The following is a 27,346-nucleotide window of genomic DNA, read 5'->3' as shown; positions in this document are numbered from 1 at the left end:
AATTCACAGACACTAACAAAAAATATTGGTGTTGCCCTGCATGAAGAGGTGCTGCCACATGAAAATGAAAGTGAACTTGAGAAGTTGAATAGATGGGGAGAAAATGGGATAGTGGTGGTTTAATAATGGCTTACTCATTAAATGTTTAGAACCTCAAAACATGATGTTGCTTTGTATTTAACACAAGCTATGGTTCACATTTGTACAATCCTCTTCTCCTGTCAATAAATGTGAGTATTTCTCCAGATCCAATAATTCATTTCATTTTTGTTGTTGTTATGTTTTCCTTCCTTGTTGCATAGGTGTGCTGAAAAATGGCTTGTAGAAAATATCCCACTGACCCACGTAGATTTCACCACTCTACTGCCACGTTTCATATCTCTATATGTATTCTCCTTTCTCGGTCCGAGGGATCTTTGTACTGCAGTCCAGGTCAATTGGCACTGGAAATTTTTAACTGAACAGGTAGTATCAGACTATGCCTTGTTCTCATGAGCCAATGCTACATGCTAGAGTAGTAGAACCATGGTCTTCTAAGTAAAGTTCAATTCCCAGCTGTTCCAGATTACATGACCCATGGTGAGATACTCAGAAATGCAGTTCAGCAACATTCAACATATCATCCTTCCCTCACTTTTGAATAAACCCCATCGAGTTCAAAATTGAGACTGAGGGTTACAGAGCCACTTTGAAGTCATCCCAATTAAACACCAAGTTCTTATGCTCATTGATTTGAAATGGCATGAACATTTGTAACATTCTCCAGTGAAGTTTCCCATCTGTGTTACTTGTCTCTTAATTATAGCCATTTCATATGGAAGGAAAATAGTCCTGTTGCCAATGATTAAAATTCATTGGCCTTATTCAAATTTAAAGTGAGAGAAGGCGTGGCAATTGTAGGAGAAGGAGTGGCAGAATCTGTGGGCAGAGTTAAGAAAGGAATCAGCCTAGACTTTACATAGTCACAAATGGACTAATTCAACCCTTCTTGAATTCAGTTGCCCCTTATCTACCACTAAAATAGTGCTAACCATTAATTGAGTAGAATAGAATAGAATAGAATAGAATAGAATAGAATAGAATAGAATAGAATAGAATAGAATAGAATAGAATAGAATAGAATAATAGACAGCAATAAAATAATTGGCAATAATTAATTTTACATTCAGGTGAAATCAGATCCATTCATGAATTAACATACATATGGAATAGCAGAATTTAGATATAGCCTTGCTTCTATGTCTATTTATTTATTTTTGTACTATTTATCAATTTTACTTACTGTTTTTCTCGATTTCTTCTATTTCCATATATTATTAGGGTATGATCATAATAATTATTCAAATTCAATTAAAATTAAATCAAATGATGAGGCTCCTGAGTTAAAATCCAAGGACTTACTTTTAAGTCTCTTTTAAATAAAACAGATTGCATGTACCTTCCAAATCAAGGAAAAGAGAGAAGTCGATATTTGTGTACATCATTTCCATAGATCTGCTTCTTTAACATATCTGCTGTTATCAACAATTAAATCATACTTTACTTGATTTGATAAGCTTTGATAATAACTTTTCTTTGAAAATAAATGTTTTCACTTCCTTAAGGACTGTCTGTGGATGCCAATATGCCTTAAATTAGGATGGTTTCTTCCATATGTTCCTGAAAAGAATGAATATGGCGCTTGGAAGCAATACTATATTGCCTGTGCAACCAGCCTGGATTGTCTAACTCCTAGGAGAGCTGCATACCACAGCACCACCAGTGATTTCAAAACAAAAATTGAAGAGCAAGAAGAAAAATGTCAAGCAAAATGTCTTCAGAAATTTATTCGAGGAGGACTGGCAGTACGCAAAAGTCAGTTTTGGTTCAGTTGTTAGTAAGGGAGGATCTTATGTTTTATCTGTAGCAGCTGGGAATCATTAAGTACTTAAGAATATATGAGATGCATAGGAGTACCTAGCAAGCCCCAAGGACCTAAAACTGAAATAAATATACTGAAATAAATAGCTTTTTAAATAATTGCATTAGACAGAAAAATGGAAAAGGTTAGGCTGTGTTTGACCTCTTTTTCCAAATGCAGCAAAGTGATAAGAATATTAGGGCATTGTCTTCTCTTTGAAGTATGTGTATGCCTTCTTAAATTAATGTAATTATTTTCCATGAGGCTTAATTTAAAATACTCTAATGAATGATTCCTATATGTCATATGAAATGATTGCAGAAGTGGAATGCAGTTTATAGAATGAGTCATTCTTTCTCCTCTCTCTTGCTGCTCCTATGAATTTGATTCTCTGCTTGTGCCAGTTGGCTTTGGATACCAGTAGTTTTCCCCTTTAGCTTAATTTATTTATTTTTATTTTCCACATTTCTGAACTGTCCACCTTCCTCAAAGAGTGTAACTGCAGACTTGACACCTACCCTGTTTCCCAGAAAATAACACCGGGTCTTGTATTAATTTTCGCTCCAAAAGACATATTAGGGCTTATTTTCAGGCGATGTCTTATTTTAGGGGAAATAAATGTGTCCATCTGGCTGACAATCTTAACTGGGGCTTATTTTGGGGATAGGGCTTCTATTACAAGCATCTTGAAAAATCATGCTAGGTAGGGCTTATTTTCCAGTTGGACCTTATTTTCAGGGAAACATGGTAGTATTCTCTCTCTCTTTTTAAAACCAACCTGTTCGGAAATTTGTGGACCAAATCCTTTATTTTCACCCCCATGGCATGTTCCCAATACGGGCATTGCGATAAAAAGAATAGGAAGACAAAACTGAACAAGTCATGTCAATCCTATTATGATAAATAAGATGAATGGTTTGCCCTTTTTAGTAGAGCAATTTGCATTTTTTGTGCATCGCTTTTATAAAGATCAAAATGAGAGTCTAGTTGTGGGTGGCCTATAAATTCTCTTCTCCCTCTAAATTATCTCAAGATTAGGAATCTTGTACAGCCTATTAAAATCTAGAACTGGCTGTAAATTAAAATATATACTTAAATTAATAATATAACCTGACAATGAAAAACGGAACATAAATAATTATCTTTTGAAACTGACATACAATATAGTTGAATGGGATTTATTTTTCAGAGGAATTATTCAAAGCTCGTCCACCTTGGATAAGTGGAACCCGGAGCTCAGGATTTTACAAATCTGGATTTCAACCACATTTATCTCAGTCTATCTATGACAAGGTTGAATTATCATCTGAATTATTAATGAAGGTATTATTTCCCCCCTCCCCAAATGTTTCAATTTTTATATCCATGCATACAGAGCTTCATCCCCAAAATAATGTTGAGTAACAGTGCTTAGAGTTTAAGCATGTCTTAAGGAGAGCAGTGTAGGCATCTGAGTCAGTGAGCTTTAGGGGCTTGAGGATCTGCTAAACAATTGATGTTGGCACTGGGGTCCCCAATGCCAATCCCTGGTCTTGTTAGTCTCATCTTGCTGTCCCTGGGTTTCCATCAGTCTTCTCTGACTGAATAACGATGGTAGGAAAACCACTCTGTCAAACCACCAGACTTGAAATTCTAGACCTAGAAAGCCTAGAACTACGACCCCTTTGGTCTGATCTAAGTATAGTACATAAAATTATACATTGCAATGTCCTACCTGTCAATGAATACTTCAGCTTCAACCATAACAATACAAGAGCAAACAATAGATACAAACTCAAAGTTAACCGCACCAAACTTGATTTCAGGAAATACGACTTCAGCAATAGAGTGGTCAATGTCTGGAATACTCTACCCGACTCTGTAGTTTCTTCCCCAAACCCCAAAAACTTTAACCTTAGACTGTCTACTATTGACCTCACCCCTTTCCTAAGAGGTCTGTAGGGGACGTGCATAAGCGCACCAACGTGCCTACCGTCCCTGCCCTATTGTTTCTTTTTTATTCGTATCCATTTCGTGTATTCATAACCATGCTTGTACCTGTTATCTTATAATCGCTTGACAAAATAAATAATAATAATAATAATAAAAAACCTACCTCCTGCAAATGGCTGTGCAGATTGACATTGATTTGCTCAACCTTGGCAGTTTTAAAATGTGTGGACTTCAACTCTCAGCATTCCCATCCCAACGTTGAGAAACACTGACTTACATAAATAATCTAAGAACTAGCAAAGATGCTGCGGCTTCTTGTCTGGTACTCTCCAATGGCTGCGGCAGACACTATCTCTGCTTGTATCACATACAGATGTTGTCTGGAGTGTTTAGTGTCTTTTTTTCCTTCTTAGAGAAATTTTGTATTCAAGAAGCAGCATTTTCTGTATTTTGACAGTCCTTCCTGAATTTCAGCAGGCACTGCTAACATTCTCAAGATGAGGTGTGATGCTTTCCATTTTAGCCTTGCTGCAGATCTAGCTGGTTAAACAGCAGCAAATTGATTTTTCCGAAGCCACTCAAGTGGCTTCAATAATTCAATCTGAATCTTTGTAGCAGAAGACTAAAATGTTCAGCCAACAATAGAGGAATTAAATGTCAATGTTCTGGGGATCTGTATTAATCAAAAATATTACCCCGTTCTTTTGTTCTGAGCAAATTAACATGCTCCCGACCTGTACATCCCCAGAGTTCAATTCATTAAAAAGAAAATGCAGGAAGATCCATTGCAATTTAAATGTAAAATGGAATGTCAATACGATAATGACAATATATTATCTCTTCTCCTCCCAGTTGTATCCTTATAACAACCTTTGGGATTAAGAGTTGTTAATGCCTCCAAATCACAGAATATATCTTGACTGTGAAGGCCTAGGCCAGCAACTTCTTTTATTTTCTTGTTCAGCAAATAGATTTTAGTTGCTCGTAGATTTGTTCCTTTTTTTTTGGTCTGCTGAAAAGTCCAGAAATATTTCACAAGAAGAGTTCTCCACTCCTCTTCTCATAGCAGAATACCTTATGCCACCAGACTTGAAATTTTAGACCTAGACAACCTAGAACTACACTGCCTTCGGTCTGATCTAACTATAGTACATAAAATTATAAATTGCAATGTCCTACCTGTCAATGAATACTTCAGTGTCAACCACAACAATACAAGAGCACACAATAGATACAAACTCAAGGTGAACCACATCAAACTTGATTGCAGGAAATATGACTTCAGCAACAGAGTGGTCAATGTCTGGAACACTCTACCTGACTCTGGTTTCTTCCCCAAACCCCCAAAACTTTAACCTTAGATTGTCTACTATTGACCTCACCCCTTTCCTAAGAGATCTGTAGGGGGCGTGCATAAGCGCACCAACGTGCCTACCATCCCTATCCTGTTGTTTCTTTTTATTTTTCTTATATGTATCCATTTCATGTATTCATAGCTATGTTTATACTTATACCTGTTATCTTATAATCGCTTGACTAAACAAACAAACAAACAAACAAACAAACAAATAAATAAATAAATAAAAGGGAAATAATATACAGACGAGAAACCTTCCTCGAAGACCTGAGTTGAGAGGGTAGACTTTTTCCCCTACTCTTCCTCTATGAATGGTATCATCTTTACTCCTCATCCTTCAGCAGGTAGTCTATACCTCCTGCAGGAATTTAGCACTTAGATGTCTTGTCTCTTCTACAGCAGTGTTTCCCAAGCTTAGCCATTTTCAGGGGTATGGGCTTTAGCTGCCAGAATTCTTATCAGTGGCCCTGCAGGCTGAGGAATTATGGAAACTGAAGTCCACAGACTCCAAAATGGGCAAGGTTGGGAAGCACTGTTCTAGAACAGAGGTGTCAAACTGGCGGCCCACGGGCTGGATGCTGTCACGCACAGGCCACACTCACCCTAGCTCCGTGAAGGGTAAAAATGTTGCGATACATCACATGAGAGCAATGTGACACCTCAAGTTTGATACCCGTGTTCCTGAGAGTATACACCTATCATCCTTAGAGTTGTGGTTCCTCTTAGATATGCCATGTAATCTCTCTCTCTCTCAATGCTTTTATTGAAAAAGTACTTTCCACAACTAATTCATTTTTCAAACTTATTTATCGACAAGGCTAAATCTGCATCAGGGTTCAGACTAGAAGCTGAGAAGCCGCTCATCTTGTCATCTGAGAAATCTCTACCAGAAAGGTAAATGCCTTTTCAAATTAAGGTCTCTTCTGCATATGGAAAGAAGACAGTCAACAAAAGTTTCTATGAGGGTTCAGAGCTCGAGATAGAAGGGAATCTTGTCCTATCCTGTTCACCATCTGAATCAAGAAAAAATTCCCCCTGTCTTGGGGCAGAAGCAGAGTTTCCTTGCAACATGCGGGTTTGACAATAGAGCTATATATAGGCCATAGCAGTATTTTCCCAGCATCTGCTTGCCTGCTGTATTTCTTAAAAGCTGTAAACTTTGAAGATATTTGTCTGCTCTATAGCTGTGCCCTCCCTAAGAGAAAGGAGGAAAAACATGTTTCCTCTCTTTGTCCTCTCCCCTTCCCTCTGTTCCTTGTCTTTCCTTCCTCTGGCAGCATTCAATTTTTGTGTTGCAAAGTATGTACAATATGCAATGTCCAGTCTGAGAGAGAAAATTGCTTGCTTTGGATACTGATTAATTGCCTTATGATGGGGACGATAGTAGGACTTCCGTTCAGCTAATCTGTTCTGCCATAAATAGCCAAGAAATACCTATCTCTGGGATAGCTTTTATCCATGGGTGCTACTACGGAGATTTATATGCAGCATGGCTGGTAGGGGAATTCTGTGAGTTGCAACTCACACATCTTAAATTGCCAAGGTTGAGAAAATTACTAAAGAGGTTGATTTAAATTAAAACATTTGCCTTAGAATTTTCTATTTCCAGTTGGTGACCAAGGGAAACCTTGCTGTTGCAGGAAATAGTGTGCTACTCCTTTCTGAACCCTGTTTTTGAGATTCAGCAAAGGAAGGAGTGATAACAGTGCACTATGTGGTATCTAGTCTGTTTCTGTCTGCTAGTGGGACAAAAAGATTAGTTGACTTTGCAGCAATTGCATTTCCCTCAGATCTGAAGCTTCCTGAACAAATATGTTGCTTTCACACAATTGTGAAGGGGTGGGGAGGTGGGGGAGACAACATCAGGGGAAATCCTGTTGCAGGAGAGGAAATCTGCTGTTGTAATATTAGAGGGAGACTTCAATATGGATGTAGCCCCAGGATGACCTTTGGAAGCTGAGTGCACAACTTTTTTCTCTTATGATTAAAAAAAAAAAAGGCAGCCTCTGAAATATTAGGGGAGTGGCTTTGGAATTTAAGCTAGCAAATTTGCTGCTAAACAGGTAGAACTTTTCACCTAAAGCATGATAAATTCAGGGAGGAGCCATAATACCACCAGGAATTAATGAGATCATTTAGCAAGCATGATGACTTGCCTGTGCTGATTTTATTGACCATTTTAAAAAGTTACGTGTGAAATAAGATGGATCAAAGTTTATTTATCATTTACTTATTTATTCAATTTTTATTTCTGCCCATCTCAAACAAATGAAGTTTGGACTTTCCACATTTGTATTTTCTTTTTTAAAGCAGAAATTACAGGGAGCTCCATATCTAGTTGCAACTTCAGGACAAGAGAAAATGTAGATTGCCTGTCTGTCCAATCCTGGTTTACAAGCCTAGGGCTCCTGTTCTGTTGTGCAGAGAACTGCTACTATTGTTGTTGTTGTTGTTGCTGCTGCTGCATGCAGAACCCAAAGATCTTCCCCAGAATGAATGAAGCTCAGTAATTGGTTCATCTGATCCAGTATTATCCATTCCGACTAGCAGTTGGATCTCTGGAGTTTTGGGCAGATATTTTTCTGTCTCCATCTGGGTGTATCATGGATTGATGTCCTCTACCAAAGTTATTAAGTCCATAAATCCAGAGTTTGCAGGAGTTTGCCACAGTTGCTCGTGTACGCCACAGAAGTTACAAGAGCAAAGGGGAAGGACCATGGAAGCTACAGGCTTAGCTTCTGTCCACTTCCACTCGATGCTACTGGTTGGAGGAACTGATGTGACCTTTTCTAACAACCTGTTGGAGCACTGCCCCATATCAATCTATATGTCCACACCCTCACTTTGTTTATTTTATTTAAAAGGCTTATATTCTGGTCCATTCTCAAAATCCTGGGTGGTTCACAGTAATAATATGCCCAAATAATATTTTTTCTATCTAATTAAAACACATCAAAATATGCTGCCTTCTAAGTCACTCCAATGGATTGGGATGGAGAGGAAAGGAAACTTCTAAGTGGAACTTCATTTGTGTAACATTTTATCATCATAATCATAAAACGTCATATGTAATATTAACTTTTTATTTGTACAGAAGGAATATTACTTGTAGCAGTTCATGCCCTAACTCGTCTCACAGATTTTGTCAGCCTGTTGCCCAAGGATACCCCAATGGGATGCATTCGCTCCATCCACACCTGGTCTTGATATCCTCCCACATTCCTGCATATGAGGTAAAACTTTATAGAATTTGTCTTTCCACTTTTCCTCCATGGGGCTGAATGAGATGTCTTCTTCCCTTTTGTACATATAAGGAGAAGCGATGAATCAAATATATCGAACCAATCAAACAACAGAAAATCTGCTAGGTCAAAAAGGCAAAACACAAGGATCCAAACTAAATGAAAATATATTTCATATGTCAATATATTTTAATATACTGTATGAACCAGAGATGGTATTTAGCAGGTTCTGACTTGTTCCGGGAGCAGAAATTTTGAGCAGTTCAGAGGACCTGACTGGCCCCACCTCTATCTATTCTCTAGTCCCAGCTGATCGACTACATCTTCTTTTATTGCTCTGCACAGGAGAATGGAGTTGGAAAGCAGGTTAGTGGGGTAGGGGAATGGGATTTTGCAGTAACTTTCCCCCAGGATTGGGGACGGAATGGAGATTTTGCAGTATCCTTCCCCTGCCAAACCCACCAAGCCATGCCACACCCACCAAGCCATGCCCACAGAACCGGTAGTAAAAACATTTAAATACTACCACTGGTATGAACTAAAATTGGGGAGGAGTGAAAAACAGAAAGAAAGCCAGTTCTTTGTAGCCTTTCCCATCATATATTTGCATTGTGTTGAAAACTTTAAAGGCTAGTTCTCCAAGATGATTAAGTATGTTAAACTCAGTTGGCTGATTAACAGAGCCTTCTGACTCATTTTTGTGATGGGCATTCTTCTAATGCATAAGCAAATATTGGAGAAAGGCCATCTAGAACAGTGGTCCCCAACCTTTTTTGTACCAGGGACCAGTTTCACGCAGAAACACTTTTTCAAGGACCGGTTAGGGTTTTTTTTTATTTATTTATTTATTTATTTATTTATTTATTTATTTATTTATTTATTTATTTATTTATTTATTTATTTATTTATATTTTATTTATATTTTATTTACTATTACACTATCAACTCACCAAAATTAACCAATGTTGGAGGATTACTAAAAATGTGTATAAATGCAAGACTAGACTCTAATAAAGTCATCATGATTCAGTTGATCATGATCAAACAAAAATATATGTTTGGCAACATATATGTTTTCTCCAAAAGCGTTTTGTAAGGTAGTAATCTGCAATTCAGATTTTACATTTAGGATGGGTTTGATCTCCCATATGGTCTTCAGCTTTCCACAATCTCAACAATTGTAAGGTGTGTGGGGAATTCAGAGAGTCAAAGTCCACACATTTTAAAGATTTGTCATATATATATAGTAGGGATTGCACTAAACATATGTAAGTGCAAAGAAACCCTTTGCCTGTCCAGTGTTTTCAACTCCAGCAATTTTAAGATTATGTGGACTTCAACTCCCAAAATTACCCAGACAGCATTCCGGACTTCTTAAAATTGAGAAACACTGCTCTTCACTTTAAAAATGTTAAACAGATAGCTACACTTTCCCACTCATCCCCACACATTCCCCTTCTTCCAAAATATCTACAGCCCAAATATTTTGTCTTCACCCATTCTAGTGGGATCTGGATGCCACAAAATGGATGCTGGTAGACCGCCATTCTTCTTGGTTCATTTGATCATGATATGGAGACAATATTCCACTCATTGAAAAGCTAGTTATGACTTAATTTAATTATAATCAGAGTTGGATTGGATTTAATAATCATGGTTAATACAGGCATGATATTCCCCTCTGAAAAAAAATCAGGACTGGCCAAAAGAGACCCCGTGCTGCGCGCCAAGAAATCACACACACACACAACACCAATGCTACACACCCTTCCTTTCCAGCCGGTCAGGTGTGGATCAGCTCCGGAGCTGGGCAGCCGCTTCCATGGTGGCGGGGCCGAGGCCGCCGCCCGGGGAGCGCCCGCTGCTTTCCCTCGCCAGGGCCGGGCGGTGGCATGTTGCCCTGCGCCGCATGACCCCCGCCTGGCAGCGCGCTTCTCAGCACGAGGCAGCCGGGTTGCCCAAGGAGCCCGGCCAGCCAGGCGAGGGGAAGGCAGCGAGGGCCCTGCTGGGCTGGGGTGGAAAACCCGCTTGGCAAGGGGCCGGGGAAGCCTGTGGGCGGAGGACCAAGCGCGCTGGGAGGCAGAGATTTGGCTGAGGCCGTCAGACGGAGAGACGGCTGGTCTGTGGCTGCCCAGCTCCCTTTTCCTGCCGCTCACCTGAGTAGCCTGTAGCCGCGTGTCGGTGAGATGTGTCGGAACAAGATGGTGCCGAAGTAAAGTAGGCGGCCCGGTCCCAAATGTTCCACGGACCGGTACCAGTCCACGGACCGGTGGTTGGGGACCCCTGATCTAGAAGACCGGTGGTAGTGCAGTGGTTAGAATGCAGTACTACAGCTAATTTTGGTGACTGCCAGCTGCCTGCCATTTGGCAGTTCAAATTTCACCAGGCTTAAGGCTGACTCAGTCTTCCACCTGAGGTTGGTAAAATGAGGACCCAAATTGTTGGGGGCAATATGCTGACTCTGTAAACCACTTAGAGAGGGCTAGAAAGCACTGTGAAGCAGTATATAAATCTAAGTGCTACTGCTATTGCTATCTCGTGTCAAACTAATAAACTTTGAAAGATGCCATCTAAAACAGGAGGAAATAGCATTATGTTTTTTAAACTGTGCATATACATGCAATGGTGGGGTTTGTTTCCATTCTTCCATATTTGCATGTGATTTATTTTATTTCAATACTGAATTTTAAAAACAGTTTAGGAGAGTAAACCACAGTTTAGAGTAGATGTTTGTTGGCTTTTTTAATTTGGCAGCTAGAAAATTGTTAACATTACTTAGTGGTGGTACAAAATCAACAACTAGAATATTGGCTAGTCAGTCCTGTGCAGAAAAACACCACTTTTGAAGCCAATGTAATGATTATCAGTAGACTAGTGGTTCAACTGCTAGTGTTGGTTGTTATCTATAAAGTCCTACATGGCATAGCAGCCTGTTATATTGGGTGATAGCTTGGTGGAGTGAAATCTCCCCACCCAATTTAACCATGGGAGAGTCTATTTAGAGATCCTCATCCCTTTGTAAAGAAAAAGTTGGAGGTGGTGGCAGGACCTCTTAGCAGTAGCCCATTTTATAAACATATCTCTCCATTGAGTTACATGTGACTCCCACCTCTTTGTAAGCAAGTGAAAACAATATTATTCCATCACGTCTTTACACCTAACTAAGGGATAGGGATACCATTATGAGTATTTTGATGGTTTTTGTAGCAGTCTTGTAGTACTCTTTTAACTAGTCTGCTGGGCATAGTGTGACCTAGAACTGCAACAACAACAACAACAACAAAATCAGCCAACCAACCAACTAATAAATAAAATAGACCTTCTGTGCAGAATATGTGGCTCAGAATAATGGATAAATTAATTTATAGGAAGGTAGAATATAGAAAAGGAAAATGTCCTGAGACTAAGAGTACTTTAATAATGGAACTAATCTCAGCAGCTGCATTTGATGATTTCAATTATATTTTCAACTGTGTTTTTCTATGAGTAATTCATTTTATGAATACGTTTAACATTTTCCTTTTGTAGTCATAAAAATGAATCGTATCCAATAACAAGAACTTTCAAATATAGCACAATGTGAGAATGTCTTTAGACTGATGGAATTCATTCACTGCACTAAACGTGTTTGCTTTTAATTTGAAAACTATGTTCTTACTTGTTGTTTTCTTCCAATTTTACTTCAGATGTTTGTGGACAGTGTTAAACCTGGTGTGGTTCTGATAGTCTATGAACATACTGGGACCACACTGGAAAGCCTTATTCATTCAGTAGAAAGGGCCTTGGATGGCCAAAGAGCAAAGAGTATTGGGATAATTAGCGATGGAGATTCCAGAGAGATTAACTTGCTTCAAGGTAGGGTTAAGTTAAAATAATAACTATCTTGAATGGGTGATATGATATTTTGTACTGAAATATTACAAGGAAGAGTTGAAGTATGTCAAAATGAATTCCCTTAAGACTCTGAGTTATTGGGAGACACATTGCAAGCTATATTGATTTACCTGTGTTCTAGCTGATTATGGAAAACAAATCTCTTCCAGAAAAAAAAGATAACTATATATTATTGTTAAAATATTTTTAAATTACTAACAGCAAAAAATACTCAACTGACAAATATATCCATGTACAGTATAGAAGTAGTCAAGTATAGATTTTAAAAAACATTTCTGTTGGAAAGATACTGGAAAAAATAATGCAGAATTGATTAGGAAATGAAGGAATAGAAAACCTAATCAGATCTAAAATTGACCAAATAGAAAGTTTTATTAGGAAACTATGGGTTTTCTTTGTTTGTTTCGATTCAATTAAGGGCCGGCACCTAATTGATCTTGGTTGATCTCAAAAAGCTAAGCAGGCTTAGACCTGATCAATACTTGAAATGGAAATTTCAAGATGATAAATTTCCCTTCTTACAACTTTGTTGTTGTTGTTTTTCTTGGTTAAGAGGTTATATGATCTTCTGAGTGTGAAATTTAATTATTTTTGACTTGGCCTAATAATATTTCTCTAATTTTGTCATCCTCCACTGACATTTAAAGACCATAAAGTATAGCAAGTTATTTTTGATAATCATAATCATAACTTCCATAACTAGTTTTCAATCATCAATCTTTCCTTTTTTTTCTGTGACTTATAGTGGTAGAAGCATGAAGTAGTTTAAAAATGCATTAATTTCTTCACTTCCCAGTAACTTGATTTGCTCTCATTGTTCAATATAAGGCATATTTCCTTAATTAGGAAAAATACAAACAATATTTCATGTAGAAGTCTATCTTTCCTCAGCCTTTTATTAGCTTTATTGGATTTTAAATACTTTAAAAAAGTAGATATCCTGCTAAAATAAGAGAATATTTGAGAAAGTAGAACAGAAAGAGAATATCAGACAACAAGAAAGCACAAAGAAAAAAAAAAAAATTCTGCCAGCCCAAGATTTAAAAACTTGCAAAACTCATATATATTATACTAACAAGATATTCTTGCCCTGACCTCTTGGATAATCTTTATATATCATCATTCATGCAGATTGCAATTTGCAAAGGAAGAAAGATTTTGCTGGTTCCTGCCTCAGTTTGATTAGAATCTAAAAATATACGCAAAAAGGATCAGGAAGAGGGAAACAGGACAATTCTTACACATTTCCTACACTTGGAAAAGATTATTGTGGCTCTAAAGTTAAGAGATAGGCTCCAACGTATTGGTATCAGTGATATATGTCAATCTTATAACTTCTTAAAAAATATAGCCATAGGAGTTTGGGCATCTAAAGAGTAAAGATAGCAAAATTGGAGTCTGGCATTTTACTTATATGTCTTCTAGAAAAAAAAATTGAATCGGTCAATACTTCCTGATGAAGTATAGTAGTAGAATCTTTTTGCAGTTCAAGACAGTTGAGACCCTGAATATTGTCCATTCGCCTTAAATGCATCCTTTGCTTAATTTTATTTAGGTTACAAAATCAACGCCTCAAATCTTCTTAAACCTGAGATGAGAGAGTTTTGGAAGCGCTTAAAAAGTTGTGTTATCTCTCCAGAAGAAGGTGGAAGCATAGACGTCTTTGTTCCTCTGGCAGCTTCAGGTCAGTCCAGCTTACCATCCAGAAAAATTGGCATCTTTCCCTTTGTTTACAATAGATGTTTCTAATCAAACAGGAAACTCCTTTGATTTGGTTGGGGCTTCAAAGGAGCTACCATATGTTATGAAATGGTTAATTATGTGGCCACAAACCATGAATGGTTTTGCTTCTTTCCTCTTCCTTCCCAAAACCTTTTCCTTTGGGCTGTTCCTTTTACATATTAGCCAGCAAGTGGGCGTTATCACCATTTACTAATGCTTTCAAGTCATTTCCACAGTACAAACATAACCAGAGATATACATTGATCAAAAAATCAAGATGTTTGCTGTAGCCATGTGATTGAAGCCCCAAGGCTTTTGTGTGTGTGTGTATGATTGCTTTGGGATCACCAATTTGCACCCTCATACCCCTGAGTATAACTTCATTTAATTTAGCTTCACCTAGCAAAATATTTGAGGTATCCTCAGCTGTATCGGAATTGGTCTTCAAGAGCCAAAGACCCTGAGAGTTGGTTCAAGGGCCAAAGACTAAAATATTGTTTGTGCATCTTTTCACTTTCTGATTAAAAAAGAAAAAAGTCTTCTCTGATGGATAAAAAGGCCCAGGAATCCAATTTTCTCTTATGCCCTAGCTTCCTCCTCTATTTATTTATAGGATGTCCTGTGAAGAGTCCTTATCATCCTGTGAAATAAATAATATATATTATTCCCCGGCTATTACAGAGAGTCTCATCTCACCTGCCCACCTCCATACAGTATTGTTATCACAGTATTATTATAATGCAAGGCAGAGTTCTGTGATGCAGGCTCAGTCAACAGAAATAGCACAAAAGGATAATAAAATATGAGGAGCGAAGAGAAAGTAAAAGGCACAGGCTGATTAGAAACATTAATCTGAGTGATTTCCCCCCCATAATGTCCATAACACCTCATTGTGAATCTATTCCAGAAGGAGTAGTAATCCTGTGAGATCACAGTAATTGGGTCAAGAAAAGATCTCCTTCGCCTTATTCTTTTAAAAAGGCAGTAAACTGAGGGGAAAGTAACACCACATTTCTTGTGGGCTACTGATTGCTCAACATAGAGCATGTGTTTTCCTATCTCCACAAGGAACGGGCAACTGCATTCATCCACTCTTAGGCTGGTGTTTATTTTAGGGTTGTAATTGCCCCATTCTACATTTTTTTCCAAATGTTTATTGAAAGTTTGCATTAAACAATAGAAGATAATAAAGACTAAAAGAAAAAAAGCAAGAAAATAAATGTATAAAGGAAAAAAAATCCTTCTCCCTAAGAAAATGTTCCGTTACCCTCTTCATGGCAGGTAGACAGTAAAGAACCCCAAATCTCACCTGCCCACTTCCTCTTAGCTAACAAATATAAAACTCTTCATCTCATCACCTATTTCTTAACAATAAGCAAATCAAATAAGTAACTATGTTTTCAATAAAGTTACCAGCAAAAGATCCAAGCAGAGGTCTAAATTTTTAATCAACATATATAAAACTCAACATTCCTCATCTTGTCTTGTAACTATAGGCTGTCCTCGACTTATGGCCGCAATTGAGCCGGAAATTTCTATTGCCAAACAAAACAGTTGTTAAGTGAATTGTGCCCTATTTTAAAACCTTTTTTTGCCACAATTGTTAAATGAATCACTGTTAGTTGTTAAGTGGATCATGTGGTTGACTTTGCTTGTCGGAAGCCAACTGGGAAGGTTACAATGGGTGATCACATAACCCCAGGACAGTGTAACCATTATAAATATGAAACAGTTACCAAGCATTTGGATGTTGATCATGTGAGCATAGGAAGGCTGCAATGGTCATAAGTGTGAAAACCAGTCAAAAGTCACTTTTTTCAGTGCCGTTGTAACTGTGAATGATCATGAAACAAATGCTTGTAAGTTGAGTGTATAACAAAATACCATTGAAAGTCAAGAAATGGTCCCAATATTCTAATATAAACAAAATAAAAATATGAAATTTAACATGAGAAAAGGAACCATTTCTCCATCACAAAAGACCAGCCCCAATCCACAACATTTCAAATAACATCTTATCCTCAAATTCATGCTATATTTTTAAACAATTACTTTAATCGTTTTCAGAGGCAGGAAAAGAGATCCTTTCACAGCTGACTCATCTAACTGGAGCATTCTTCAGGACTCCTACAGGAATAGCTACTGGGTCTTATCAGCACAGTAGGTGGAGAAAATTCCTACGTATTTGGGAAGATCTACATCAAACATTTGACAGGTGGCCATATTTTAAATCAGCTGCATCCTATCTTATTTTCCTCAAAGTTGCTTCAGCAGAATTAATATGTATATAGCTGAGATTTTTAGTGGATGAAATTGCTAATGACATTTGCTGGCAGAGAACTATTGCCAATCAGAAACTGACATATCAAGTTTAAGGATCAGAGATCTGAATTGGCCCAATAAACAGATGCAAATTGAATTTTGTAATGGGATCCTGAAAGAATCTAAACAAACAGCAGCAGGTTCTTCTAGATCTTCTTAACAATACTAAGAAGTCCATTGAAATTGCTGGATGAACTATATGATGCCACTGTAAAACAATGTTGTCTGTAAATGCATGTAGGCTTCCACATGTTATTAAATTACAAGAAGTCCAAGCAATAGGTTTTGAACATGGGAAACTGGAGGAAAGAGAAACAAATTTAATTACGATACACCATTAATGCTAATATTTTATGTCAGAAGTACCGAAGTGCTTCTATGGCTAAAGGATTTTCCAGTGACATCATCATTGCCTGGTGGGTGCCCATTTGGGGACTCCTTTCATGTCCTCGTGATGTTGCCCACTGAAATGATATCCATTTATATACTTGCAATTATTCCTTTTCAAACCGCTGTGTCGGTGAGAGCTGGAGTGAGTAACAGGACCTCATCCTGTCCTACAGCAGCAAGGATCTCAAACATGAGACAGCTGATCATCAGCCCAGTATTCTAACCTCATGACCCAGCGTGTTCCTACTACAACATTTATATGCAGCTTTGCTTTATTTTCCAGGGGGGGTTAATACAGAAAATTTAAAAAATTAGCAATTTCTTATTTGCTAACAACATTGGTGCTCCCCAAATATTAGCTAATTCTGGTTTTGAGGGGGAGGGGAGTGGAGAGATTGGAACATAAGAAATAGTCCATGGACAGGGAAATGACTTTTGTGTTATTACAGTTCTCAGTGAATGGCTAGGAAGTCAGAAAGGAAGTTCTCCTCCGTTTCTCTACCTCACTGAAGGAAAACTGCAAATATGGCTCAGATTCACCGAGCTGCTGGAAGAGGCCCTGGATGTTGTCAGGAAAAAGCTGAGTCCATATTTTTTTGATTTGCAAAAGAACATGGCTGGCAAAATTCTTGGTAATTTTTCTCATTATGATCCTCTATGTTATATCTGAAATAAGAATTCCATTTGGATATTTTAGACTTTTTGCCAGTATAAAAAATGCATCCCACCTTAGTAATGGTGTTCGGTTTACTACAAATACAGATGATGTTTTTTGGCCTGGCCTGCACATTATAGACGTGGATTTTTCCATGTTGTTTATTTGTGCATGCTTGTATGGCTTTAAGTCAACGTTGACTCCTGGCAATGGCCCCTGCAGTTTTATTGGGAATATGTTTGCCCTTGCATCTTTCTTAGGGGTGAGAAAGAATGCCTAGACCAAAGTCAGCCAACTGGCTTCATGCTTAAAATGGGACCTAAATTCAGTTTTCTGTTTTCTAGCCTGGAATGTTAATCACTATTGCAAAGTGGCTCTCTATTTATGTGTAAAATCTCATTAATGAGTTTGACTCCTGTTCAAATACTCATCAGGTTCAATGCTGTTTAGTTGCTGGCAGTCATCTAGATTTGACTAGATGCTATCAACTAACTCTCTGTGTCTGGATCTGTGTATGTGCATGCGCAAGTAACTGGATAATCAGAATATGCAAAATAATCTAGTTTAAAGGGAATTTCCTATTTTTGTCCCCCTTTAAACAAAACTATGTAATGACAAGTAGCAACCCTGTGAGTGTGACACCTTAAAGTAACTAATATTTCATACACAGGTCAAATTATGTTTAATACTATGAGTTGGTCTGATATTCAAGACAACGGAAGAATAATCCAGACTTTGGCTAATGGATTAGTTGAACTCTCAAGAGGAAACCACGTATGATAAGTGTAATCTTTTAAAGTACTATATATTAAGTTGCAATGACATCAGTTTTGACTTCAGGACTTATTTGGAGTCCTTCTGTTGGCATCATTATCTATCTTTAAGACAATGTGGTGGGTGAATCCCATTGCTGAGGGGGCAGGGTGATATTACTTTGTGGTGGTCCTGAAAACCAGGAGCTAAAACCCTGGTTCTATGCACAAAGTATCACTAAGATGGTCACACCATTGCAATCCCCTTGACACTACTGTTTCTTGAATCTTAGATATGTGGGATCATATCTAAGATGCAAGAAAAAGTGCATGGAATAAATATCTCTGTGAATGCACTTGCTAGTCTGATAACCATTATGCCCCTTTTCCAAAAATCTTCCGGGGGGATGTGAGCAGAACAGGGAAAACCTGGCAGCATCTTTCTTTACAGCAGTGGCCCTTCAAACTTGACAACTTTAAGGCTTGTGGACTTCAACTCCCAGAATTCCTCCTCCAGTCATGTTAGCTCAGGAATTCTGGGAGTTGAAGTCCACAAGTCTTAAACTTGCCAAGTTTGAAGACCTTTGGTTTACAGCAAGGGTCTTCAAACTTGGCAACTTTAAGGCTTGTGGACTTCAACTCCCAGAATTCCTGAGCTAACATGACTGGAGGAGGAATTCTGGGAAAGTCCACAAGTCTTAAAACAGTCAAGTTTGAAGACCCCTAGTTTACAGGCTAAGTGAGTTATTATAGCATCCATTTTAGTAGACGTCCCTATCTCAGATCTACCTAATGTGTCTTATAGTCCTCTTCATAAGTTGATCACACACAGAAGGGTATAAAAGATGATTGAAACTATGCTTCCTATTCCAGTACTATGGCATTTATGCACTTAGTGCCACAGTTACAAAGCAATACTATACACAGTCCATTCCGTGTGCAAAAAACAGCAGAAGTGCAGAACATGTTAATCTCTTCCTTTTTCTGCATAATTGTTTTTTTAGATAACAGCTGAAGAGTACTTAAGATGCATGCAGTGATAAGCAGGAAAGTGATTAGAAATGCTAGGAATTCTATGTTTTGACACAATGCAAATAGCTTTAATTTAATTTAGCTAATGAAGAAGAATTCTCTTTATTGAGCAACCACCCAAAAAGTACTTTCCTATCCCTGGGCTTCTGTAAAGGTGAATACATGCCCTGTTACAGTTGCTCTCAGCTGTTGTTGCTTTGAGAACAAATTGTCACCAGTATCTTATCGCACAGAAGGAGACTGCTACAAAGGAAGCCTCCTTAAGCAGCTGAATGAAGTTAATCTGCCCTGTGTTTTTCCATATCTTCCGCATCTATGTGCATGTGCATGATAGCCACTATTCTTAGCATGTGACGATGAAGTATGAACCTTATCATTTTGTCATGTGTTTCTACAGCCTTTCTTTATATGTGTCTTGGGAGAAATGATTCAAGATGAATTACCTGGTGAAAGTGTAGAATCATGCCATAACTTGCTACTCTGGTACAACCTGGATTGAATTTACCGGTATTAAAATGAAAGGAAATTGTTGAAACCTTATCTGTACTTCCTCTCTTACTAGTTGATTGCCAGTGGCTGTATCTGCAGGAAAGGAAACAATAGGCATATTCTTTTAAGCATTTATCTGTATGATTTCTTAGGAAAAACCCCTGGAATTTCTTTCATCTTTCCTCATGAAGAAATGTAAGAATGGAGAACTTGGAGACCAAGATTTCTTGACTGAGGACACTTCAGAATCAGGGCTTGATGTGCTACTTAAGGTACAAAAGAATCAAGTGTTGGTTTTTAGCTACTCCTGTAATTTTTAGTTTGTCCTTGTTCTGTTCAAAAGCTTTTTCTTGACAAAGATGAAAGATGGTTTGTCATGAGATTTGAATGATTTGATTACTTCAGATTTTTTTAGGGGTTATTGTTAGAATAATTTTGTATCCTAGTATTGAAAGGAAGGTAATATGTAATTTTATTAAAAAGATATTTGCATTGTAATTCTCTGCTTCAGAATTCATAAAATTGAACCCATGTATAATGTACACTGCTCAAAAAAATAAAGGGAACACAAAAATAAGACATCCTAGATCTGAATGAATGAAATATTCTTATTAAATACTTTGTTCATTACATAGTTGAATGTGCTGACAACAAACTCACACAAAAATTAGCAATGGAAATCAAATTTAGCAACCCATGGAGGTCTGGATTTGGAGTTACACTCAAAATTAAAGTGGAAAAAAACCACTACAGGCTGATCCAGCTTTGATGTAATATCCTTAAAACAAGTCAAAATGAGGCTCAGTAGTGTGTGTGGCCTCCATGTGCCTGTATGACCTCCCTACAATGCCTGGACATGCTCCTGATGAAGTGGTGGATGGTCTCCTGAGGGATTTCCTCCCACACCTGGACTAAAGCATCCCCCAACTCCTGGACAGTCTGTGGTGCAATGTGGCGTTGGTGAATGGAGTGAGACATGATGTCCCAGATGTGCTCAATTGGATTCAGGTCTGGGGAACGGGCGGGCCAGTCCATAGCATCAATGCCTTCGTCTTGCAGAAACTGCTGACACACTCAGCCACATGAGGTCTAGCATTGTCTTGCATTAGGAGGAAGCCAGGGCCAACCGCACCAGCATATGGTCTCACAAGGGGTGTGAGGATCTCATCTCGGTACCTAATGGCAGTCAGGCTACCTCTGGCAGGCACATTGAGGGCTGTGCAGCCCCCTAAAGAAATGCTACCCCACACCATTACTGACCCACTGCCAAACCAGTCATGCTGGAGGATGTTGCAGGCAGCAGAACGTTCTCCATGGCATCTCCAGACCCTGTCACATCTGTCACATGTGCTCAGTGTGAACCTGCTTTCATCTGTGAAGAGCACACGGCACCAGTGGCAAATTTGCCAATCTTGGTGTTCTCTGGTAAATGCCAAACGTCCTGCACAGTGTTGGGCTGTAAGCACAACCCCCACCTGTGGACATCAGGCCCTCATAGCACCCTCATGGAGTCTGTTTCTGACTGTTTCAGCAGCCACATGCACATTTGTGGCCCGCTGGAGGTCATTTTGCAGGGCTCTGGCAGTGCTCCTCCTGTCCCTCCTTGCACAAAGGTGGAGGTAGCGGTCCTGATGCTGGGTTGTTGCCCTCCTATGGCCTCCTCCACGTCTCCTGATGTACTGGCCTGGTAGTGCCTCCATGCTCTGGACACTATGCTGACAGACACAGCAAACCTTCCTGCCACAGCTCGCATTGATGTGCCATCCTGGATGAGCTGCACTATCTGAGCCACTTGTGTGGGTTGTAAACTCCATCTCATGCTACCACTAGAGTGACAGCACCGCCAGCATTCAAAAGTGACCAAACCATCAGCCAGAAAGCATAGGAACTGAGAAGTGGTCTGTGGTCACCACCTGCAGAACCGCTCCTTTATTGGGGATGTCTTGCTAATGGCCTATGCTTTCCACCTGTTGTCTATTCCATTTGCACAACAGCATGTGAAATTGATTGTCAGTCAGTGTTGCTACCTAAGTGGACAGTTTGATTTCACAGAAGTGTGATTGACTTGGAGTTACATTGTGTTGTTTAAGTGTTCCCTTTATTTTTTTGAGCAGCGTATATGTTTCCAGCATGGAAACTTTAATGACTGAAGTGGCCTATTGTAGCTAGTGCTGTGCAAGCCAAAGTTATTTCAGTAGCTCATGCAAACAAACATCTAAATGTGAAATAGCATATTGTACTCTTCAGATCAGTTGTGCCAATCTTGAAATGAATGAATCAGAACAAGTAATGAGCAGTACTATACATGTTGATTCAAAAGCAAAGCCCAATAAGGTTTAATATCCCAGGTAAGCATCTGTAATGTCAAGTCTAAAGAGGCTTTTGAAGTAAAAGCAATATGTTTGAATCTCCTTATGGTTGGATATGTGAAAAGATGCTTCCAAGCTGCATAGCCAAAAATCAGATAGTAACACACTACATCAGGCTTTAGATGGTTAAAATAACAATAAAAAAGTTGTCTCTCTCTTTGACATTTAGATAGATGAACCTCAAGATGTGATAGAAAAGCGCCAAAGCTTTGCCAGAGAACTTCTCTTAAGTGAGAGAAGCTACGTGCACATTCTGGAAATTGTGAAGGATGTCTATGTTAAACCAATAAAAGCAGCATTGGCATCCCATCAGGCCATCCTAAGTGATATAAGTACTCAGCTCATCTTTTCCGATGTCTTGGACATTTTACAAATAAACAGGTATATTTCACTAACTACTTTGAACCATTCCACTATCAAAAACTTTTAGAGATAAAACAAAGCAATCCCAGCAACCCAGTTCTATTAAATAACTCAAGGGTTTGGGAATATAATAATTTGAAGTGACTAGTAGATTTCCTGTAGACATAATTTCTTTCTAATCTGGATGGATGGACAGCAGACAGACAGACAGACAGACCTTTGAGTAAGTGTTGACTCCTGGTGACTTCTTGGGCAAGTTCTCTTGGCAAGTTTTTTCAGAAGTGGTTTGCCATTGCCTCTTTCTAGGATTAAGAGTGAATGGACTAATATGATCCACCTGGCTTTGTGCTCCAAGCAGGACTAAAGCGACAGTCTCCCAGATTCTAATGCCTTAATTCAGGGGTATCAAATTTGTGTCATCACAGCATCATCACATGACGTATCATTTGTCCTTCACTAAACCAGTGTGGGGGTGGTGACCAGCGCATGATGCATCCGGCCCTCAGGCCACGACTTTGACAGTCCTGCCTTAACTGCTATGTCAAACTGGATCTCTGTGTTCCAGTACAGTAAACTGCTTTCTAACCCAGTTTGTTAAAGAGTCGTAAATAGGAGTATACATTGAATATGATTCCAAGTGTTTGTTTTCAGTGAAAAGCGGAATAGGAAGTTGGACATTTCAGATTGGGAACAACTGTGTCCATTTCCAAATGAAAGAAAGTAGTAGGGACACTATTTTCTGTACAAGCCAAACCTCAGCCCTGGTTCCAGTTCTAAGTGCCTCCATTTCTGAGCACCTTAAGAATAATTCAGATAAATTTGGATAGGTATGGGGAAGTCCAAGGAGAATGATTAGAACACTGGAAACTAAGATCTGAGGGTCATACCCTTTGGAAAGCTTGGTACAGCTGGCCTTTCTCAGGTCATCACCACACAAACAAGCACCTCACCTTCATCAGCCATCCCAGCACTGTAGGAGTGTGTCCATTCAAGCAAACAATCTGAAAAAGCAAGCCATCAGTGCAGCCCCATTGACCTTTGACAGGGTTGCCTTGACACTTCAAACAGGAATCTTCACTTGCATCAATGTTCTTCACAAAATGTCTTTTCTAAATGGTTTGCCTAGCTTAATAAGTAGGTTATATGTGGTTATGAAAGCACTGAATGTTGAATAAATATCCTAATGGTAACAACAGAACCAGTAAGGGAGATGGTGAGCTCCACTTTACTATGGATAGCTAGCTATTAATGATACTTTAATTTAGATTTCTGCACTGAGGGTGGAATTGGATTCAGCAGTTCGTTTAAATTGCTTCTCAAACTGCAGAATTCTATGATTCCCCACGGTGAGTGGCAAAGTAGTAATGCATTATGTTTAGGATGAACATTTGAGAAAGTTAAATAGCTCTCTCCTCCTTTGTAAATTGATTGGCACAGGTTTTCCCAGTTTTTATAATGAGATAGATAAATAGCTAGAGATATTATTCTTGACAGTATTCTTGATAAGAGCTTTGCTATTTTTTTTCCAAGTTATTTTTTCCCCCAGTTTCTAAATCTAGCCTACAGCCCTAAGATTTCTTAGTTTCCTCTTCTGGCACTCAGGCCTGACTCTGGCTTAGCTTAGCCAGGTGCTGCTGGCTGATAGAACGTCAACTGTTACAGGTAAGTCTGGATTAGCAAGCATTCCACTTCATGCAGGTGATTTATGCAGGTGATTTAACAAAATTTCCCAGGGGTAACTGCCTGAATGCTTAAAGGTGTTTTGTTTTTTTCCTGCCAAAATGTGGGTCAGGCAAAGTATCAAATTTGCTAAAGGTTATACAGGGCTGAATTTCTTGTTTATATATGGATAGCTCTAATATACAGTATAATCACTGGTAGTAATTCTAGAATCACTTGGTATAAGACAGGCTGCAATAACTGGATACCCGGGATTTTCTTAGTAAAAAAAATGCATTGGACAGCAGCATTTAAAAGTGCCAACTATTTTTCAAAGACAGATCCCATTCTACTACTTTCTCAGATTTCTACTTGGGTATGTGCTGAACTTATCAGTTTTCAAGAATAGAATATCTCTAAGGTTGACCAATTGAATATGAAGCTTTACCTGTGATAAATTAATATCACAGATTAATAGTTTTCTGTAGTCTTACTGGAATCTTTTCTAATGGAATAGAGGCAGACCCATTAAAGGTAAGCCTTAAGTCTTGCCTCATGCAAACTGGGAGGGAGATGACTCCTTAGATGTAGAAACATAATGTTGTCATCACCAGCTGTTGCAACTTGTCTGCAACCAGATAGAAAGATAGAAACACCCTTCTGCGTCTGTTCCAAATACAGGTGTTTTTTAGCTGAGTTAACACGAAGGCTTAATGAATGGAGCCCTGCCCAAAACGTAGGAGACATATTCATTAAGTTGGGCCAGCAGTTTCAAACCTATACAAACTTTTTCAACAACTATGCAATAATTCTGAAAACTATTGATAAGGTAAGAATGCACCAATCTCCCAAGGTCTGGTTTATCCTCCTCTATAGGTTTATTTTATTAAACATACTCTTGCTAATTCACAATACACAATGGGCATTTCCCTTTTACAACTTTCAAACTGTGCCGGGGATGGAAGCCTTTGCTTTTTGCTAGCATTGCATATAACAGGTTTAACTGGAAATCTCCTCATCTCAACGGAGCCAGAAAATAGGTTTGAAGCTGCCTGTGATCATGCCTGGAGGATTTCTGATTCCTCTCCCTTGAGGCCAGCATGCATTATGGCAAAATATTTTTGCTATTCAGTTATTTCTTTTTAATCTATTCATTTCTAACCAGATATCAGTGTTTATATTTTTCCGGTGATTCAGTCCATCTCTCTGGACTAACATTGCTTCCTTCTCATTCATAACCTATTTTGATATTTCAGTTAATTTTACTATGTAACCCATCTACCTGTTTTTAGATAGCTGTGCTCTCCATCTAGTATAAGCCAGTTATTATGGTATTCATTGTGGTTTTTCCATTCCATACAATATCAATTGATGAAGGAATAATTTTGGCAGGATTGTTTCAGATTTATCTCCAGAATAGGCTTTATTTTAGCTATATTGGATATCAAATTACACAATAAGGAACTCTAAGGAAAACAATTCCTGCCATATCAGATGCATACTCAGTATTGAATTATCCTTATCATTATTCAGGCCTGTGAACTGGATGACCTGTGAACTGGATAGTTTGAGCTGTTCTGTAAGTTCACGGTATCTATTTTCATTAAATAAAAAGTGTTCCAATCATAATCATGCACAACCACAGATTGGGGCACAAATTACAGTTTAATGCCTAGTTTCAGGTTGGCACAAATTTACATGGAAACCATGGAAACTTATGGCAGTTGATTTTTTTCTTTTTCTTATCTGATCTGCCTACCCAGAGAATTACTAAACTTCTCAAGCCAACTTAGAAAATGTTAAATCTCAGTTCTCATCATTATGTTGATTGGGAATGATGGGCTTTATAATCTAACACATTTAGGTGCAGACTGGTGGAGAATTGTGTAATCCTCATCCAAAAATATAGGGATGCACATCATTTTAGAAAACTCTAAAAGGAAAAAACAAAGAAGGCAAAATGTGTTGACAACTTCATTCAGGCAATAGTCTGAATACATTTTCTGCTGCAGCTGTCTTCAGCAATTTTTAACACGTTTGATGTTACCTTCTCTTGCTGATTGTTGAAAGAAATCTTTCTTTAATGAAACCATCTTGACCTGAGTAGATACACCAGACTTCTAATTAACATTCATAATACCATGATATCCTTTAGATCAGGGGTGTCAAACGCACAGCCCATGGGCCGGATGCATTATGTGCTGGCCACACCCACTCCTAGTTTAGCAAAGGGGGGGAAAGTCCCGATACATCATGTGACGATGGCATGACGGTGTGAGTTTGACACCCCTGCTTTAGACAGAAAGCATTTTATGAACTGCCTGGCCAAGGAAATGAAGAGCTATGCTGGGACAGAGTGCTAACAGAATGGGGCAATGTGAAATGATACCTGTGTTACAGAAGCTGAAGGGTGCCCATATGTTCCTGGAAAATAATAGTGAAGTCTAAGGGAAACAAGACGTTTGCATCTAGTTCCCCACAGCTTCAGGTTTCAGCGCTGTATCTGGAGAGATGGATAGTGTCTCCAGAGAGAATCAAAGGAGAGGGGGCTTGTCATTCTTCCCAAGCTTAGTTAGATTCATGAATGTGTTGCTTGAAACTTTTAACTAGTAATAATCATGTATTAAAATATTCTTATAGCCTTTTATTCTGTTATCTACAGTTCAAAACTATTTGAAGTTATTAGGTATGAATGACTAGAAATGTATTTCTTCCTGGTATCCATTAGCAAATTCTTCAATATTTCTCATTTTTATTCTGAGAGCTATCTGTGAAGGCCTCAGAAATTAAAAATAAGAGAATCCAAACTATGAATTTAATCCATACTTATACATCAGATGACTTGCCTCCATATGAGCCCTGGTTTTTTTCCCCACCACCATATCCTTGAGATTTAGCGTAATCCACTTTCTTTGATGGGTAATGTTAAATATTACAAGTGAAGCATAGGCTTCATTCAGGTCCAGCAGACCTATGATTGGCTAAGCCCTCTGACAGCTCCCTATAAAAGAGGGAGCTGTCAGACAGGCCTTTGCTGGGTTGTTCTGTTCTTGTTAAAATAAAGAGGTGTTGTTACTTCAAGATCTGGCTCCTGTCTCTTCAATCTCCCATTATTCTACAGGTTATATTCTAAACACACGATTGAATGATGTTCCAATTTGTGAGAGCTCAGTTTAGAGATAGCTCAGGATTCGAATGCAGCACCTTTAGAAACCGGTAATTACAATGTTTTCCTTGTTGAAAACTCTCTGATTGGACCAGATTAGAC

At 38.6% G+C, this 27,346-nt stretch overlaps 1 protein-coding gene across 1 annotated transcript in view; it reads left to right on the top strand.

The window, feature by feature from the left end:
• The window catches only part of ECT2L (epithelial cell transforming 2 like), a 47,456-nt gene that overhangs the window by 5,664 nt on the left and 14,446 nt on the right, over positions 1 to 27,346 (top strand). The window contains exons 4-16 of the mRNA XM_087970922.1: positions 303 to 465; positions 1,605 to 1,854; positions 3,090 to 3,223; positions 6,007 to 6,083; positions 8,329 to 8,422; positions 12,118 to 12,286; positions 13,881 to 14,009; positions 16,115 to 16,207; positions 17,209 to 17,391; positions 18,085 to 18,188; positions 19,840 to 19,959; positions 22,226 to 22,437; positions 24,760 to 24,907. Coding sequence (XP_087827048.1) covers positions 303 to 465; positions 1,605 to 1,854; positions 3,090 to 3,223; positions 6,007 to 6,083; positions 8,329 to 8,422; positions 12,118 to 12,286; positions 13,881 to 14,009; positions 16,115 to 16,207; positions 17,209 to 17,391; positions 18,085 to 18,188; positions 19,840 to 19,959; positions 22,226 to 22,437; positions 24,760 to 24,907 — 1,876 coding nt within the window. The remainder of the gene's footprint in view (positions 1 to 302; positions 466 to 1,604; positions 1,855 to 3,089; positions 3,224 to 6,006; positions 6,084 to 8,328; positions 8,423 to 12,117; positions 12,287 to 13,880; positions 14,010 to 16,114; positions 16,208 to 17,208; positions 17,392 to 18,084; positions 18,189 to 19,839; positions 19,960 to 22,225; positions 22,438 to 24,759; positions 24,908 to 27,346) is intronic.

The sequence above is a fragment of the Notechis scutatus genome, chromosome 1 (assembly GCF_049901735.1).
Source record: "Notechis scutatus isolate UNSWTSFEM ecotype Mainland chromosome 1, rNotScu1.2, whole genome shotgun sequence".
In the NCBI taxonomy this organism is placed as follows: domain Eukaryota; kingdom Metazoa; phylum Chordata; class Lepidosauria; order Squamata; family Elapidae; genus Notechis; species Notechis scutatus.
The sequence above is the reverse complement of the archived record's forward strand: the minus strand, read 5'-3'. Positions and strand labels throughout refer to the sequence as shown.